The 19068-nt window shown below is 40.2% G+C and overlaps 1 protein-coding gene across 3 annotated transcripts in view; it reads right to left on the bottom strand.

Moving 5' to 3' along the window:
- Nucleotides 1-19068, bottom strand: part of OSBPL1A (oxysterol binding protein like 1A) — a 159298-nt gene that overhangs the window by 87099 nt on the left and 53131 nt on the right. For all 3 annotated transcript variants that reach the window (XM_077492581.1, XM_077492582.1, XM_077492583.1), the window contains 3 exons: nucleotides 18521-18619; nucleotides 18055-18177; nucleotides 7635-7716 (listed from right to left, as the gene is read on the bottom strand). In XM_077492581.1, coding sequence (XP_077348707.1) covers nucleotides 7635-7716; nucleotides 18055-18177; nucleotides 18521-18619 — 304 coding nt within the window. The remainder of the gene's footprint in view (nucleotides 1-7634; nucleotides 7717-18054; nucleotides 18178-18520; nucleotides 18620-19068) is intronic.

The following is a 19068-nucleotide window of genomic DNA, read 5'->3' on the forward strand; positions in this document are numbered from 1 at the left end:
GGTGTGATTGTGTGTGGCCAAGTCCGTTCATTCGGAAAGTCCGTCAGAACTCCGCCGAAAGTCCGTCAGACCTAGTCCCTCGAAAAGTCCAGGCGTGTGTACGCGGCATTACTTGAAGTGTTACTAAACCCAGGCCAATGCATTCACTATAGCTGGTCTCCCACAGTACATGGAAATGCAGCAATTTTTTTAGTAAATGTACTGCTAACTACCGTTTCAAATCAGCAGTATATATATAGCAGTCTTGTGACTTCTATCTGTTCCTGGTGAAGCTTGCAGGAGGAGTTTTCATATTGTACTGAGCTGTCCTATGAGGCTGCAGGGCTCCTATCCCTCCATCTGGACAGTGCCAATTGGCCCTGTGCTGATCACATGCACTCTCCCAAGAAAAAACAAAACAAAAAAATAAAAAATAAAAAACCTCTCTAGCAATATACACCAAACTTAGCATGTGCAGCTAGACTCCAAAAGCTCCGTCTTATCCGGACTTGTCCAGTGCAGTGAAGTGAAGGGAGGATCTGTGCATACAGGATCAAGCAGCAATTTTACACAATGCAAAGGATTAACCCCTTAGGTTCCACTGCGAGTATAACAAGCCTGCTTTACTATATATTTAGTAACACTTTAGCATGGAACTATGCTCATCTACTCTACAGCACGTCAGTGTCCTAGAGCTCCCAGCTCCTCCTTGGCCGGTCTGCTTCCAGGTATCGATCTCCGGCTGTTTTCATTGACCAAGCAGAGAGGATGTCCCTCCTGCACATGTTTAAGAGTTCATTCACCTTGGCATTGCCAAAATCATACACTGAGCTGCGCGTGTGAAGCACGGACAGACAGGTAAGAAACTTTAATGCAGGGGTTATAACCCTTCCTCGCCCTATCCAAAATGGAAAAAAATAAATAAAAAATGTGGGTATAGTCCTACTTTAAACTCCAAACTTTATGCATCAATGACCAACACAGTTTAATACTCTACTACTGCTTCCAATTCTCTAAATATTAAAATCCTAACAAAAGCTCAACACAACACAATGTTCAGATCTGTAAAAAAACAAAAAAAACAAAATTATTATTCAGGGAAATTCAAATGCCCCACATGGTTAGGGTACAGTAGTTTGACATGCGTATGCAACTAAATATATTCTAGTAGCCAAAATAAATTAAATTATTCTAGTCACTAGAATTAATTTAAAAACATTGTATACATATAAAAACTTAAAATAAATGTATATAAACTTTACACACTTTTTTTTTTACCCTGTATCTTTCTACAAGCTTGTGGTAAAAAGATCCGGTATTCAAATGAGTATTTAATTAAGCCCGTGTGCATGAGCCCTTAGTTGTAGGCCTTAAACCATTCTAAACACATTAGCATTTCTTGTTAAGAGACCTGATCAGCAAAAGTTCTCGTAAAAGGAACTACCCCTCATCCACTGATATCTACCCATCTCCATGGATCTATTTCTAGAGCTAAGAATTTAAACTTTTTTTTTTCTTTTGGCAGGGATTGCTTCTAAATTTCAAACCGTTGAAATTTTCACAATTCTTTTACTGCACTAAAAAAGGTCCTGTTCACACCATACTGCAATTTTTTTTTTTTTTTTTGCAGCAGCAGACAGTTCCTACAGTATTTTTTTTTTCAGCACAGTGCGACTTACGTTGTGCAACTTGCATTGTGCGCTACACTGTAGTTCAGGGGTGTATATGTGCTGGGTTGCAAAGCAGATACACCTAGGGGCTGATTTACTTTAACTGGAGTGTGCAAAATCTCATGCAGCCCTATATACAAACCAATCAGCTGCAGTACAACACAAGCCACCATGTGCATTGGGCATGAATGGCCCCTTAAAAACATTTATATTTCCCATATCAGTGTTTTCTAAATGGTCAGGTTAGATCTGGCAACAATTTTAAAAAGAGTAAATGACTGTCAATTATTTTGTTATCCTTTATGAATAAGCCCGTAGTTTGCCAATGTATATATTTTCACACTAGTATTCTGTTAAAACCGATCCAACAAGCCAAGTACTTTTGTAAGTTAATCAAATAAAAGGTTTATCCTTAGAGGATTAGGATAGATTTCTCTGCTTAAAGATTGAGGTCATCAATTCACAACGTAGTAAAGCTACTTTTCAGCCAAGCTGTACAGGTCTGTCTTAGTGTCTGTCCCCAAAACGACCAGCAGTCCATCAAAAGTCTAAAGACTTTGCACCAAAGCATGGAAAAACTCAAATCATATGAATATTTCTTTAACAGCAAGTAGATGTTCCTCAGGTATAAAAAAAAAAAAAAAAAAAAAAACACACACACACACACACACACACACACACACACACACACACACACACACACAGTCCTTCGGTATGCAATTCTATTGTTAATTTGTACCCAAACGGTTCTTTACACACACCTAGTAAAATGTTATGCTAGAAATAAATGATCTCAAACTGCAGAAGATATTCCAATATGTCAAATGTCTTCAGTGCATAATTTTGTATTTATAAATCTCAGAAATACTTGGTGGTTCAGTAAAACAGTATTAAAAGCGGAGGTCCACCCTAAAGTGGACCTTCTGCTCATCGGAACCCTCCCCCCCTCCGGCGCCACAATTGGCACCTTTCAGGGGGGAGGGGGGTGCAGATACCTGTACAGTACAGGTATCTGCACCCACTTCCGGGATATCTCTCTCTGCAGAAAGGGGCGTAGATTACGCCCCTTTCCGCAAGTGCCCCCCCTTTCCGCAAGTGCCCCGCTGCCTGCTGGGAAACACACAGATCCCAGAGGCAGCGGGGACCGTCCTTATTGCACAGCGCGACTCACGCATGCGCAGTAGGGAACCGGGAAATGAAGCCGAAAGGCTCCATTTCCTGATTCCCATACCCAAGATGGCAGCGGCAGCACCCGAGAGACGATCTAGAGATCGGCTTCGGGTGCCGACATCGCGGGCGCGCTGGACAGGTAAGTGTCACTATTTTAAAAGTCAGCAGCTGCAGTATTTGTAGCTGCTGGCTTTTAAAAAAAAAAAAAAAAAAAACGCGGAGTCCCGCTTTAAGATTATACACAATGCAAAAAATATGTTGCAGTTTATAAAGCTTATTCAGCTTATTACTACTTGTAAAATTTACTCAAAAACTCCAGAACCAGACCATGGCAATTGTTCAATGAAAAGCTGGTAGCTGTTTTATATGATAAAAATCAAAACTTTAACCACTTCACCCCCGGAGGATTCGGCGGGCCAAAGACCAGAGCACTTTTTGTGATTCGGCACTGCATCATTTTAACTGACAATTGCACAGTCGTGCGACGTGGCTCCCAAACAAAATTGACATCCTTTTTTCCCCAAAAATAGAGCTTTCTTTAGGTGGTATTTGATCACCTCTGTGGTTTTAATTTTTTGCGCCATAAACAAAAAAAAAAAACGCTTTTTTTTGTTTTGTTTTTACTTTTTGCTTAATAAATATATATATATATATATATATATATATATATATATTTATTATCGATAAATATAGTGCCAACAGTTTATGCAGCGCTTTACAATTTATAGGGGGGACAACACAATTACAGTACAATACAAAAAGGTACAGGAGGGCCCTGCTCGTAGAGCTTATATTCTAAAAAGGGAGGGATATATATATATATATATATATATATATATATATATATATATATATTTTTTATATATTTTCCCTCAGTTTAGGCCGATACGCATTCTTCTTCATATTCTTCGTTAAAGAAAAAAAAAAAGAAAAAATCACAATAAGCGTTTATTGATTGGTTTGCACAAAAGTTATAGAGGATAGTTTTATGGCATTTTTATAAATATATATATATATTTTTTTTATTTTATTTTTTTTTAACTAGTAATGGCGGCGATCAGTGATTTTTATCGTGACTGCGACATTATGGACACATTGGACACTTTTGGCACTATTTTGGGACCATTCACATTTATACAGCAATCAGTGCAATTAAAAATGCATCGATTACTGTGTAAAAGTGACTGGCAGTGAAGGGGTTAACACTAGGTGGCGCTGTAGGGGTTAAGTGTACCCTAGGGGGGTCATTCTAACTGTGGGGGGGGGGGGGCTACGTGTGACACATTACTGATCATCGCTCCCCTATTATAGGGCATGATGTTCAGTGACAGTGTCACTAGGCAGAACGGGGAGATGCTTGTTTACATTAGCATCTCCCCGTTCTCTCCTCCGTTCTTCCTCTCCATGAGGCGATCGCGGGTATTACTCGCTGTTGGACTCACAGAGGGCATGCAACGCCGGCTAGCCAAGCCTCAAGAGATCATGTAAAATAACGTGATTTTGCGCAGCGGAGCCAACCTGCCGCAAGGGGCATCGGTCCCGAAGAGGAAATTCTGCCTCATCTGTGCCACCAGTGCCACCTATCAATGCCCACCAGTGGTGCCAATCAGTGCCACCTAGCAGTGCTGCCTATCTGTGTAACCTGATCAGCGTCCATTATTTCCACCCATCAGTGCCACCTCATCAGCGTACATCAATGAAGGAGTACAATTACCTGTCTGAAAAATGTTATAACAAAAAATAGCCTTTTTAAATTTTTTTAATAAAAAATAAAAATCCGCAGAGGTGATCAAATGATCAAATACCACCAAAAGAAAGCTCTATTTGTGGGAAAAAAAGTGATAAAAATGTAATTTTGGTACAGTGTTGTATGACCGCGCAATTATCATTCAAAGTGCATTAGCTCTGGACAGAAGGGGTATTTAAGTGCCCAGTAAGCAAGTGGTTAAAAGGTTATTAAACTCAGGACCCTGCATTCACTATATCTGGTCTCCCACAATACACAGAACATGGAAATGCAATAGTTTTAGTAAATATAACCTGCTAAATACCTTTTCTCATCAGCAGTATATAGCAGTCTTGTGACTTCTATCAGTGTCTGATTAAAGCTTGCAGGAGGAGTTTTCATTCTCCCCGATTGTCCTATGAGGCTACATAACCCTGATTAGCCCTGTGCTGATCACATGCACTTTCCCAGGAAAAAAACAAAAAACACTCTAGCAATACACACCAAACTGAGCATGTGCAGCTTTGCCCCCAAGGCTCTGTTCTATCAGCAGATGGATTGGGGACTGCTGAAGATGGGGAGGATCAGAGAAAACAGGATCAAACAGCCTTTTTACACAATGCAGAAGTTTAACTCCTTAGGCTCCACAGTGAGTAGAACAAGCATGCTTTACTGCTGATACAGACTGATTTTACCGTTTAGTGACACTTTACATAACATCATTTCTAGCTAGTACAAAATAGTTGGCTTATATGGCTCAAAGTTTTGGAAACTTGGTATCTACTGCAAGGACATGTATTTGTATTTATGAAATATGGGGGATTGCAAAAAAAAAAAAAGAAGAGAAACATACATAAAAATGCGGATTAAACATTATCCTTACAATGTGCCCAGAACATGGCTCCTCTGCTACAGACATTGTGGTTGATTCACTAAAACTGGAGAGTGCAAAAATGGTGCAGCTCTGCATGGCAGCCAATTAGCTTCTACAAAAAAAAAAAAAAAAAAAAAAACACACAAATCTGGAAGCTGATTGGTTTCTATGCAGCGCTACATCAGATTTTGCACTTTTCAGTTTTAGTAAATCAACCTAAAAGTCTGTAATGGGCAGCCTGTAACAGTTTAATTGTGATTTAAGTCTCCACACACACTGCTAGTTTTAAAATACATCTGAAAAGCCAAAGGTTGCTTAACCACTTAAGGACCAGCCTCTTTTTGAGATTTGTTCTTTACAAGTTTAAAACAGGTTTTTTGCTAGAAAATTAATTGGAACCCCCAAACATTATACATTTTTCTAACACCCTAGAATATAAAATGGCGGTCGTTGCAATACTGTCACACCGTATTTGCACAGCTGCCTTACAAGCGCAATTTTTTTTGAAAAAACACTTTTTTTTATTAAAAATAACACAACAGTAAAGTTAGCCCAGTTTTTAGTTTTATATTATGAAAGATAATGTTACGCCGAGTAAATTGATACCCAACATGTCACGCTTCAAAATTGTGCCCGCTGGTGGAATGGCGACAAACTTTTACCCTTAAAAACCTCTATAGGTGACGTTTAAAAATAAAATTCTACAGGTTGCATGTTTTGAGTTACAGAGGAGGTCTAAGGCTAGCATTATTACCCTCGCTCTACTGATCGCAGAGATACCTCACGTGTGGTTTGGACACCGTTTTCACATGTGGGCGCTATTCATGTATGCGTTCGCTTCTGTGCATAAGCTCGGCGGGACCAGTCTCGTTTAAAAAAAATTTTTCCTATTTATTTTACCTTTTATTTTTACACTGTTCTTTAAAAAATTTTTTTAAAAGTGTCACTTTTATTCCTATTACAAGGAATGTAAACATCTCTTGTAACGATAAAAGTGATCTTGCCGCAGAGAGCACTATTAAATCGGAAAGCAGACCGCTGGCCGAAGAAGAGGAGGATACCGGGGTTATGGCAGCTAGCTGCTGTCATAACGATATTCCTCTTCAACGTTAGGACGTACATCTGCGTGCGGCGCTCCGTAAGTGGTTAAACCAGCTTTTTGTAGCAGAGTTAGAACATGTGTATACATTTGTGTGTGCCTGGGGGTACCTATACCTATAATATATTCATCACATTATGGGATTTATGCACTAGTAACATTGGTCTCAAAAATATGTTTGTTATAATCGTGCTAGAGATCAACATTTCAAGAGCTTATAAACTCGGTACTGTTTTTGAACCTATTACAGGCAGAACTGACACTACGGATAGCACTCTTGTTGTGCAGAAATGGTGTCCTGGATGCAAGTTCCAAAACAGACATCAACTACATAGAGCTTGTGTGCTCTCTGTGTGGCAATTTGGTAGTTTAACCGGCTTCTGATGAAACTGGTCATAAAGGTGTGTGGGTGTGTAATAAGACCTTGGGTGGAACATGAGAACGTAAGCTCCATTAAGGCATGGACTAATGTGACAAGTTTTATAGTCAGTACTCGTCTGCACTATGCAATGGATGGAATAAAGTTGCCATTCTTTTCAATAAACAGAATAAAAAATGAAAAAGAAAAAAAGTAATTCTTGCTATAATAATTGTACAGTCTTTTCACCGTGTACGTTAAAATATAGCAGACCTCGGTACAAGGACATTTAGGATGGGTTCATACTTGTTAGATCACGGACATTGCATGCGATTCGCACTGCATCGCTGTGTAGATCACATGCGAGGTCTGTGCGGTGCGAATTCAGCCACAAAAACTCTATGGCTGAAATTGCATTTGCACCAAAATGGTGCGGGACCCCTTTTTTTTTGGTCCACACTGGAATCAGATCTCATGGGTGTTCACACCTATTCAATCCGATTCCTGCACCATTTCACATTTCGAACCTCCAGCGGTTCGCAGATGTCAGTTTGCAATTCAGGTACGATGTGGGAACTGCCACTAAATCACAGGGTTTCCCACATCGCACTATTGTGAACCAGGACTTAATGTGAGAAATAACATCTTGTTTAATTACCATAATGCAAACAAGGTCAAATCACTAATCAGAGCTCATCCAAACACACTAGCATTGCTATATGTGTTAGTATGCAGAGATAGTTCAGTTTAATCTTTACCTTTGGAGTCCTCCCAGTTCTTTAAGGCAGTGAGAAATGTGGACACTTCTTTGCCGAGTCGGCGATGACAAAGCTGAGCATTCTGTAAGTACAAATGCAAAGATGGATCTCATCAGAAGCAATCAGCAAAGTAGAATACATTTTTTCAGTCTGCATGTCATTAAAATATAACTAAAGGCAAAACTTGTTTTTCAGTTTTGAATGGAGTGTAGAGGGATTAGAACACCTGTCCAATTTTATTGCTGTCTGTGCCCCCCGTTAAAGCGGGATTCCGCTGCCGTTTTTTTTTTTTTACCTGTGTCACTGGTGGGCGATTCCTACGGTGTCTTTGCAGTCACGATCGGCGTCTTTTTAACCCCCAGCGTGACGATTTCATTGCTAAGGAAAACTTTTAAAAAAGCAGTCCGGCGGTTTCCATTTTAACTGTGGGCGTTTGAAGCCCACAGGCATTTACTTCCTGGATGCGATGACTCTGAGCTCCCAGCATCCACCGCTCCATCTCGCACATGCTCATTGAGTGTCCTCTTTGTTTTCCTTCCTCTTGCCTCGTGTGCTATAGTGGTAATGCCAGATAGAGCTGCCTGCCCACTTTCAAAATGGCAATTTCGGACACGCCCTCGTCACGTGACCGGCGTCCTCCTTCCGAAATCTCACGAGATTTCGGCATGACTGTGTCCCCCATGGATTCCTGGGAAATGGCTAAAAAAGTTCCCAGGGACCATTGCGAAGCCGATAAACATGCCTACTCCCACGGGAGGAGAGCCCGGAAGTCGGCATAAACATTAAAAATAAAAGGTAAATACTGCATATTATTTTATTTCAATGGTCATAACTGCATCTATGTTCCAAAGCCATTTGAATAAGATGAACTTGCAATTTTCTGTACAAAACCGCTTTAAAGACATTCACCCTCTCCATTTGTTTACCATTGAAAAAAAAAAAAAAAAAAAACACCACACACATTTTGGGTTATCCCCAGAAAAGTAGAAGGGAAATCTCCCAATGAGGACACTAGTTCCTTAATTTGCAGGGATTTACGCTCACTTCCTGTTTGGCTATGGGACAGGAAGTAAAGGGAAATCTCTGCAATAGGACACAGGACACAGATGGCAAAAAACCTGATAGAGAAGATAACCCTCCCTTACTCTATCCAAAATGGAAAAAAGTTTTTCCAAAATTCTACTTTAAAAAGCAGGAGCTTGTTAGCATGGAAAATGTAATTTATTACTTTGAATAGTGTACAATTGTTACAATAAATCTAAACAGACACAAGATATGAACACAGCATTATCTTTTCTCAATAGTACCGGTATATGGATATTTAAAGCAGAAGTAAAACCCATCCATAAAACAGTTTAATTTCCGTCACGTGCCAGAAATGTAACACTCCCATTGGTTGTGCTCTCAGACCATCCAATGGCTGGTGTCATAACTGATCACATGTGTATCATGGCAGTTGTAGATTAAACAGAGGCCAAAATGGCAGCTTCCTTGGCTGAAAATGATAGGGTAGTTTACTTCCACTTTAAATATCCAGTACCTGTAATATATAAAATAAATTTGACAAATGCTTAGCGAGTATGGCTATATGAGTAGAACTGATGTTTCAGTTGTCGATAGATATTAATACTTTGAATAAGAAGAGATTTGTGTCCTGAGCATAGAGGCAATCTGTAAGCCCAGGAGAACAGATAGCTGCACCCCCCCCCCCCCCATACAATGCTCCCCCCTTTCTTTGCCCTCATTTTTTCTCTCATTGAATTTATGACTAGTATAATGGTTCACATTTACTTTCACTGCCTACACCATTTTTCAAGCAGACCTCTTGCCTTCTAGTGTACGATTGTTAGCGGTCCTTAAGTGATGCTATGTCTGTATTTTTAGACCGCCAACAATTGTTGCCACACCATACTATGCTCATCTCCTTATGCTCCTTATGTTTGTTTCTCATGTGTATGAGGATTCTGCATTTGCACTCGGCCTGACTTCTGATTGTTTATTTTTTTTTTGAGCCTTGTATTGTGCTAGTTGTACCAATTTTTGTCTTACACTTGTTGGGGCTTTGTATCTATCTTTTTGTTGTACGCTTTTGTAAATTTTAATTAAAATATTAAACAAAGTCTGATATTTAAATTTAGCCCTGATTCACATTGCCGCGGCTTGTCATGCGACTTGAAAGTTCAAAGTCTCACGACAAAGTCACGCCCCAAAAAAGGCAATGGAACCGCTTTAAATCGGTGTTCCTCAAGCCACTCCAAATTAGAAAAAGGTTCCTGCACAACGTTGGTGAGAGACTTCCAACACGACTTGCAAAAAAAAAGTCATAGGCAAGCCATGATGAAGTCACGCAGGGATTTCGGATTTGAAGTCGTGGCAATGTGAACAAGGGCTTAGCAATTGATACGTTTTGTTTCAGCTTATTGTGGAATGATATTATTTTGTTACAAGAACATAAAAGTTAAAGTTTCAGCCACCCCAAATACCAATCCTTTGTCCTTCACGCTGCTCTTTACATATTCTTCTTTTTATAGGATAGATGGCAGAAGAAATGTATCCAAACTCCCATCAGACCCAGCCTAGGGAAGCTACAATTATCTCATGCCATCTTCATCCACTCCTCAAGGTGACACATTTCTCTTGTTTCAGCACATTAATGTTTTAGCACCAAGGAGTAAATTTAGCTAACTGAAGGAGGAGGAAATGTTTCAGTGTTAACAACAGTAACAAGCTGGATCTGCATGAGTTTAGAAACAAACTGCTTGGGTAATATGTGTTATACAGTATATATACAGAGAAAAATATGTTCTGCTACCTATTACTAAAACACAAGTTCAAGGCATGCTGGGCTCTTCATTTTACAACAGCTGTTGTTTACTTATGAACAAGCACAAACCAGGCTAACATAATGAAGTCTTTTATTTAACTAAGTAAAGCTAATTTATTCTGTAGAATCATGCAGGGTTGTAGTTACCATAATGGCACTCCTGAGCCAGTACTTAGGGAAGCAGGGTTAGAAACCGCAAAACACCAACCTCAGAATCTACAGGTAGTGATAACGTTTTTCTTATTTTGTATCCCTCTTCTGGTCACCTCTGGACATTTGTGGCTACATAAAGCAAAAGAAATTATGCGGGGAAGAGGATGCCGGGAAAATGAACATGAGTTATAAGGGTCTTTATGGTTCAGAACACCTGAAACCATCTGTCAAGTGCAGAAATTAGTTCCGTACATAAAGCAGACCCCATGCTGCCTCTAAAAGGTATATTATAGCATTCATCTTACTAAATTGATTACATGACACAAGAGGCAAGTCTTCTAGAGAAGAGCATCATCATTCAGGTGTGCCTGGGGCATAGCTATATCTGGATCACGCAACAATATATATTATACTAGGGGTGCAACGGATCAAAAAACTCATGGATCGGATTGTTTCTCGGATCAGAGTCACGGATCGGATCATTTTTCAATCAACAGCAAATAATAATTGAATTTGCAAAAACCTGTGAAAATGCCACCACCATATAGTCCCCACTGCAATATACATCTCCCCCACTGTAATATCCACGTCATCTCCCCCAATGTAATATTGGCTTGGTATGGCTGGGTATTGGCAGGGTAGGTATTGCAGAGTATTGGCAGGGTGAGTATTGCAGAGTATTGGCAGGGTGAGTATATCAGAGTATTGGCAGGGTGAGTATTGCAGAGTATTGGCAGGGTGAGTATTGCAGAGTATTGGCAGGGTATTGCTGGGATGGCTGTGGCTGCCATCCGATTTCTCCCCTCCACTGTACAGATCAGTACAGAGAGGGGAGAGAGGAACCGGCATCATCATGACGCTGGTTTGTTTACAGGTGATTGCTCCGTCAAGGAGCGATCACATTGTAAACACCAATGGGTGTACCAAGATGGCCGCCGCTCCGGACCTAGGCCGAAGCCGCGGCCTTTCCTAAGGCCGAGACCGCGGATCGCGGCGTGTGCGTTCCGAGCGGGGTGACCCGTTCGGATCGCGGATCGGTGCCGATCCGTTGCACCCCTATATTATACTATTTTCTTATTCAATTTCCTTTAGATTTATCTTCAACTATGTAGTGCAAGGGCCTGCCTAATTGCCTACAAATTGAAAGTGTTTAGTTTTGACTTCATATATGTTTTTGGTAACTATAAAGGAAAATTGTGCAAGAAAATTGTATAAATGTATGGCCAGCCTTAGTGTTGTCGTTTGATCTTCAGAGGACACGCTTAGCCACAGTAATTTCTTTGGCTTATGAAAAGTTAAATGACCTCGTCTATGACCTGTTTGGGAAATGGTTCCAAATTTCTCATCCTTTAGCTGAAGTAATGTGTGGACAATCAAACACAGCTATGCCTACCATATGCATTCTATAATCACGTATCTGCCACAATCACCCAAACTGTATTTTCAGGAAGGCCTCATGCACACAGATGTTTATGTGTGGACAAGTCTACTAGAGTAAAATTACAAGAGCTTTTATATGCCCACGGCTTGGAAATTGCTGTGTACAGACGTCAATGCAAATGAATAGCTGTACTCGTGTAAATGCCATTAATTTGGGGGCAGCACAGTGGTTAAGTGGTTAGCATTTCCCCCTAGAAGCACTAGGGTCATCGGTTCGAATCCCAACCACGGCACTACCTGCTGGAGCTTGCAAGTTCTCCTTGTGTCTGCATGGGTTTCCTCCTACACTCCAAAGACCTGCTGGTAGCGCATTTGGCTCCTGTCTAAATTGGCTCTTTTTATATGTATATATGAATGGGAGTTAGGGACCTTAGATTGTAAGCTCCTTGGGGGCAGGGACACTTGTGAATGTACAATATATATGTAAAGCTCTGCGTAAACTGAACCTGTAATAAATAAAATAAATACATGACTGCGTATGCACACATGGTGGATTTCTCCAAACATGAAAGTGGCTTGTATGAGAAAATACACTTTTGGAATTAAACATCAATGTAAAAGTGATTGGCGTTCATGCCAGTACAGCTGTGCAGAGCCGTGGCAATGGTAGAACATACCCTGAAAAAATCACTTGAGTTGTGCTGAGTAGAATCAGTCAGAGTGCCTTCTCTAATATGACAGGTACACGTCACTATGGGGACCTCCTAATTCTACTCTTCTAATTCTTCTAAATTTTTAGCAAATTTTTCTTACTCAGTGGGTCGTATACAGTCCTGCTGAATATTGCCCAGAGGAGACAAATGCTTGTCAGACATCCAAAACACAAAACAATGTGTCCAGTCAGCTGTTAAAAACAGGGATGTGAATGTGGATGTCTACTGGAGCAATCATTGTTCCCGAGCCAGAAGCTGACATCATAGCTCCCACCAGAGATATCTTCATTTGTATCATTTACAAAAAGATTAACAAAACACGACTCTACAGCTTGAACGTTCTCAGCCAAAGGTTTTTAATGTGAAAGAATGGCATGAAAGCTGAAAGTGATGAATAAAGCATCCTTTTATGCAAAGGCCAAATGGTTAATTTTTAGTAATTGGAACTTCGGCACATACAGCAGCCCTTAAGGACAAAAAACATTATGTTCTCTCTACATGTACTGTTTGTGGAATGGCTCAAAGCTGTAGAGCAACTAATTTCCACCTCTAGGGAGGTGTCTACCAATGTTAACAGGTGCCCAGAAACCTTATAGAGATCACCATTTTATCCTGAATGTGTCCTACTGCTGCTACTAGCTCACAATCACTGTCAAATGATTGCCAGCGCACAACATTGGCTTACAAGGATATGTAGGCACTACTCTCAAAGCCTGGCTCAGATTTAAATGGCTCCTCACATTATACCTACGAAACTCTTTACCATCTATACTCCTCCTCTATGGCATCCTACCCTGGCCCTCAAGGGGACACAAACCTAGTTCTCTGCAACCCTGGCTTCCCTCTCTTGGACCCACCCTCACTTTGAAGGCAGCGGAATCTGGAAACAAGATGAGGATACTAAATGATACAGCTCACATTTGATCAAATAGCCTGCATTACATAAAACACACACACACACACACACACACGAAATACATAGGTTTAATTAATAAAAGATTAATTCTATATAACATGCTGTTTTTTTCCCCACTAGCCTTACACTGACTTTTTTTTTTTTTTTCTGAATATGTATTAGAAAAAAATGTGGGAATCAGACATCTAGGTCTTCATTTTTATTAACCCTAGGTGTTAGAAATTGGGCAAGGGGATTTGTATTGTAAATTGCAGCTCCCAATAAAGATGTTGAGTAGGGTAAAGCATGTTTATTCAGTTAAAATAAAGATAGACAGGTACTCACATAAACATGAATTAAAATCCGGCAATGTAAAAACGAGCAGCGAGCTCGATAGGCGTCACTTCCGGTATCTCAGTCCCGATGCGTGTTCATCACATTCACGTGACTTCATCAGGGGAGATACCGGAAGTGACACCTATCAAGCTTCGCTACTCGTTTTTACATTGCCGGATTTTAATTCATGTTTATGTGAGTACCTGTCTATCTTTATTTTAACTGAATAAACACAATTTAAATATACTACACTATGGGGCATCCCTCCTGTTCTTAATCTCCACCTATGGTTTACTGGCGAGACCCATCCACCACGGATACCTTAAGGTCACTTTTAAAGGGGACGCCAATGCTGGCTGTAGGCAAGACACCTATACCAACAAGAGCCTGGGCCACCAAGGACCCTAAAGATACAGATTTACATACTGTTACCTCACAGCAGTAAGGTAAGGGGACACCCATATATTTAATCAGCATGAAGGATCTCACGAGTCACTTACCACTAGAAGCACCTTGCAGAATTTGGTTTACCAGCACCAGCACTTTACTATTGGGTTTACAGAGGCACTATATATACACACACACACCTTTGCAGAAGGAAGCATTATTATGGACACTTTCATATATGCTTTTGTATGGATTTATTAACCTTTTATGTACATGTATGATTTGATATTTGCTTTTATTAACTTATTATCAGTTTATACCCGGGATATATGCACCTTGTTTCACGTACCCAAGTTTGGTAATTATTAGCACTTGGTTTTGCACATCTATTTTGATTTTATCAATTGTTTATTACTAGCCCACATTTAGGTCTTTGGCATTTTCCACACGTTGTTAGTCTGGCAACTGCCAGCACCTGCCTTGTATATTATATTTTTACTTAAATTTTATTTCACTAGGACATTTAGCATTTTATCTTTTGTGTACAGCACACCACTATTCTTATTTCTTATTCTTTTTCGGGTTCAGATATTTCCCTCAGTGTGTGCAGCAGTACGTGTTCTATAGCCATTTGAGTTGGCACAGGAATTCCTCTTTTTATTATATACAAGCAGTACTGCCTCTTGTCTGAGTACTTTCATGTCACTGACCAATTTCCCTCTATACATTTTTATCTTATTTCTGTGTATTTTTTTGGAAACCAAAGTGGGGCCACCTTTGTTGGGCATGTATGCTGGGCCATCGTTTTCCCAAGACTGGAGCAGTGATGTGGCAGGGAAATCTAGTGTCAAACCCTCCAGTGACTTCAAAGCTTCTCCTATACAGTCCCATATCAATCAATAGGGTTCAAAGAAGAAACATCTTTTAACTCTACATAGATCCCCCATGCTGATGATTTGCGTTTGGGTCATGTTAGGTACATCTATTGCTAGCTTAACCCGTTTCTAAGCACAAAGCTACAGAGGCCACATTTCTGATTAAGTATAATCCTTTACTTATCTAATAGACAACCGTTTTCATGGGATTTAAATAAACTTGAGATAATCATGCTCCTGCTATTCCTACTGCAATTTAAAAGAGATAATAGGTTTATTAGCATAATGTGGAATAAGCAAAGGCCATATAATACCATAATTAAACAGTAATATAAATTTCCGCATTCCATCAAAAGATTATGGCTTTACTGAACTTCTATCTGCATTTTTAATCGGCAATAAACCAGATCTTTTTTTAGAAAATAATTTTGAGTCTAGGATTAGATCTGTGGTATGTAACTTTCCCAATCAACCATAGACCATGCCAGAAAAAAAAGGCAGACATTTTATTTGACTTTGGTAGGTCAATAAAAACGTGATGTTTTAAAGCAGATTACTCTTTATTGGGTGATGTCAAATAGAGTTTGATCCCTGAAGGTTAAAAGTTAATGTGACCTTTCTGAAAAGAACCTCCTTCTTTATGTAGCTCTGAGAGCTGCTACAGGAATCGCCATTCCAAACGTGGTTTAGAAGGTACAATTTCTTGAACAGTCACTCTATGCAGCTTCACTGCCTAATGAATTACAAATCAAGAACAAATATACCGTATATACTCGAGTATAAGCCGAGATTTTCAGCCTCTTTTTTGAGGCTGAAAGTGCCCCCCTCGGCTTATACTCGAGTCACCGCTGTCTGACTGCCCGAACAGCGTGTCGAGCAGACAGACAGCGGCCATTCTACCTTTCAAAAGCCGCGCCTCCGGCTCCGCCTCCGCCTGTGATAGGCGGAACACTCAATTTCCCAGCAGTCAGTGTTCCGCCTATCACGGACATCGGCTCATCCTCGTACTACGGACGAGAATGAGACGATGTCTGTGATAGGCGGAACACAGACTGCTGGGAAATTGAGTGTTCCGCCTATCACAGGCGGAGGCGGGAGGCGCGGCTTTTGAACAGGGGAATGGCCGCCAGGGCGCCGACGAAGAGCGGCGATCCTGGCATGGGACGACACGGAGGCTCGGGACGGGACGACACGGAGGCTCGGGACGGGACGACACGGAGGCTCGGGACGGGACCGGACGGAGGCTTGGGACACAGGTAGGCTGGACACACAAGGCTGCACGGACACACACACACACACACACACACACACACACACAGGGAGGGATGGATGGATGGACACACACACACACAGGGATGGATGGATGGATGGACACACACACACACAGGGATGGATGGATGGATGGACACACACACACACACACACACACACACACACACAGGGATGGATGGATGGATGGACGCACACACACACACACAGGGATGGATGGATGGACGGACACACAGGGATGGACGGACACACAGGGATGGACGGACACACACAGGGATGGACAGGCATATCTCACCCTCGGCTTATACACGAGTCAATAGGTTTCCCAGTTTTTTGGGGGTAAATTGGGGGCCTCGGCTTATACTCGGGTCGGCCTATACTCGAGTATATACGGTACAAGTTGGGGGTTCCGACATCAATTGCGGCTCACTGACCCTGGGTGGGTATTTTCATTAGTAATTAAGCACATAAGTAATGAAGGAATAGGAGGAGAGCCCATTCCTTTCCAGCACATTTATATCCCAAAAAGGTGCTCTTAAACTGTATGTTAAACCCAAAACCTTTATTTTCTAGTTTTGGATAGAAGGAGAACCCAAATCCTGTTGTGTTTTTACTGCTATACAGAGCTCCGTTAAAGAGATTTACCCTCAGTCTCTCTGACAACTCTTACCAGACAGGAAGCGAGGGAAAATTTGCACCAGAGTTCCAGCCTCCTCCTACTTTATATATAGAAACCAAACTGAGTTTTTGAATGGAAAACTGCACCACAACTGTGAACCTTTGGCTCGTGGTTGTAATGTGGCCATATTTATTTGAATGGGTCTCTTTTGGTGGTACTCAACAGGGGGCATAATTTTTGCCATGGCCCACTGTAAAGCTACACAAACACCCCTGTGTGTACAGGACTGAGGTCAATATTAAATTATGAGACAGGTGTGGTGGGTAGTAGAAGAGCTTTAAAAACACTCAACCAATACATTTCAACGCAAGTTCAAACTTGGAGAGTTCCATTTATTTCCTGCCTGGTAAAACATTGTCAGCACGACAGGAAGTAAGGCAAAGTAAAACCTGACAGAGGAGAAAGAAAAAGAAAAAGAAAGAAAGAAAAAGAAAGAAAGAAAGAAAGAAAAAGAAAGAAAGAAAAAGAAAGAAAAAAAGAAAAAGAAAGAAAAAAAGAAAAAGAAAAAGAAAGAAAGAAAAAGAAAGAAAGAAAGAAAAAGAAAGAAAGAAAAACTTAATTCCATATAAAATCTTGAGCAGCATACTTAGTTTGCTCTTTATTTATAAATACTTTTCAGGCAAAATGATCACCCTCTAACAATTAAAGAGAAAACAAATTTTAACAAGATAACTTGCATTTAATCATTTTGCAAGATTAAACCTAAACTTCTAGGACATAATCTACAAATCATGCTTGAGAATTACAATTTAAAAGCCACGGGTATTCTCTCCACAATGAAAGGATAAAATACACCATCTAGCGTTCAGAAGAAGTACTGCAAAAGACAAGCACACTTTGCAAGGCAAATAAGCATTAAAAATTCTACATTCTATATTCACGACTAAAACAATTTACAATTGAAATTACCTCTAGTGACTCCTTTATGTCTTCAACTAGCACAATGTCTTCATCTTCATCATCACTGAGCTGCTCTTGAGAGCAGTAATGAGTGCTATAAGCAGAGTGTTCCTCAATGGCAGCCAGCCAGTTCTGGAGGACAAAACATAACCCCCCCGTATTATTAATATTTCCTCTGCTAAAGAATAATTTAAGCCTTACAGATAGAATTAATTGAGGGCTGTAGTGCCATAAAATGTTTCCTGTGCTAAAATATTCTAAAAGAGGAGGTCGGTTGAAAAAATAAAATAAAAAAATATATATAAAAAATTTTTTTTTAATATATATATACACACACACACACACACACACACACACACACACACACACACACACACATATATTTTTTTTATATTTATTAATAATAATAATATTATTACTACTACTAGGCTCTCCCTACAAAGTGGCAATTTAAAATGTCTGCAATTTAGCTTACCTCTCTTGTATGCCTCAGGTTTTTGGGCAAGACTTTGAAGTAATGAATGCTATCATCAAAGCATTTTACAGTAAAAGATGAATTATCTGTAGATTTAACCTTGAAGGAAAAAATATAAAAAAATATTAAAGGTTTGCAAAAAGGTATAACTAAGGGTTATTTACATGCTGATCCCAGAACATCTTAATCCCAAACCACATTTGCATGCAAAGCATACAGTGGGAGGAGGACAATATAATAATTATAAGAGTAGCAGTCACCTATTGGCCATATACATAGACATCACAGATATTTTATTGGCTTCCTTGCCCCCTAGTGCAGTACTGCATTCATCTGCCGCCCTATCCTAGAAAGAAGGTCTCCGGGCACACTACAGATGACTGTGTCACAGATTTTTATATGTACCAACATCTGCAGCCATCCCTGAAAAGTTTATATTTAAATTTCTGGTACTCTGTAAGGAAGTGGGGAAAAACAAACAAAAACAAACACACACACACACACACACACACACAAATAGAATACCACCATATACATAATCCTATACC

Source organism: Lithobates pipiens, unplaced genomic scaffold (genome assembly GCF_037356315.1).
Source record: "Lithobates pipiens isolate NorthernLeopardFrog02 unplaced genomic scaffold, aLitPip1_a1.2 Scaffold_19, whole genome shotgun sequence".
NCBI lineage: Eukaryota > Metazoa > Chordata > Amphibia > Anura > Ranidae > Lithobates > Lithobates pipiens.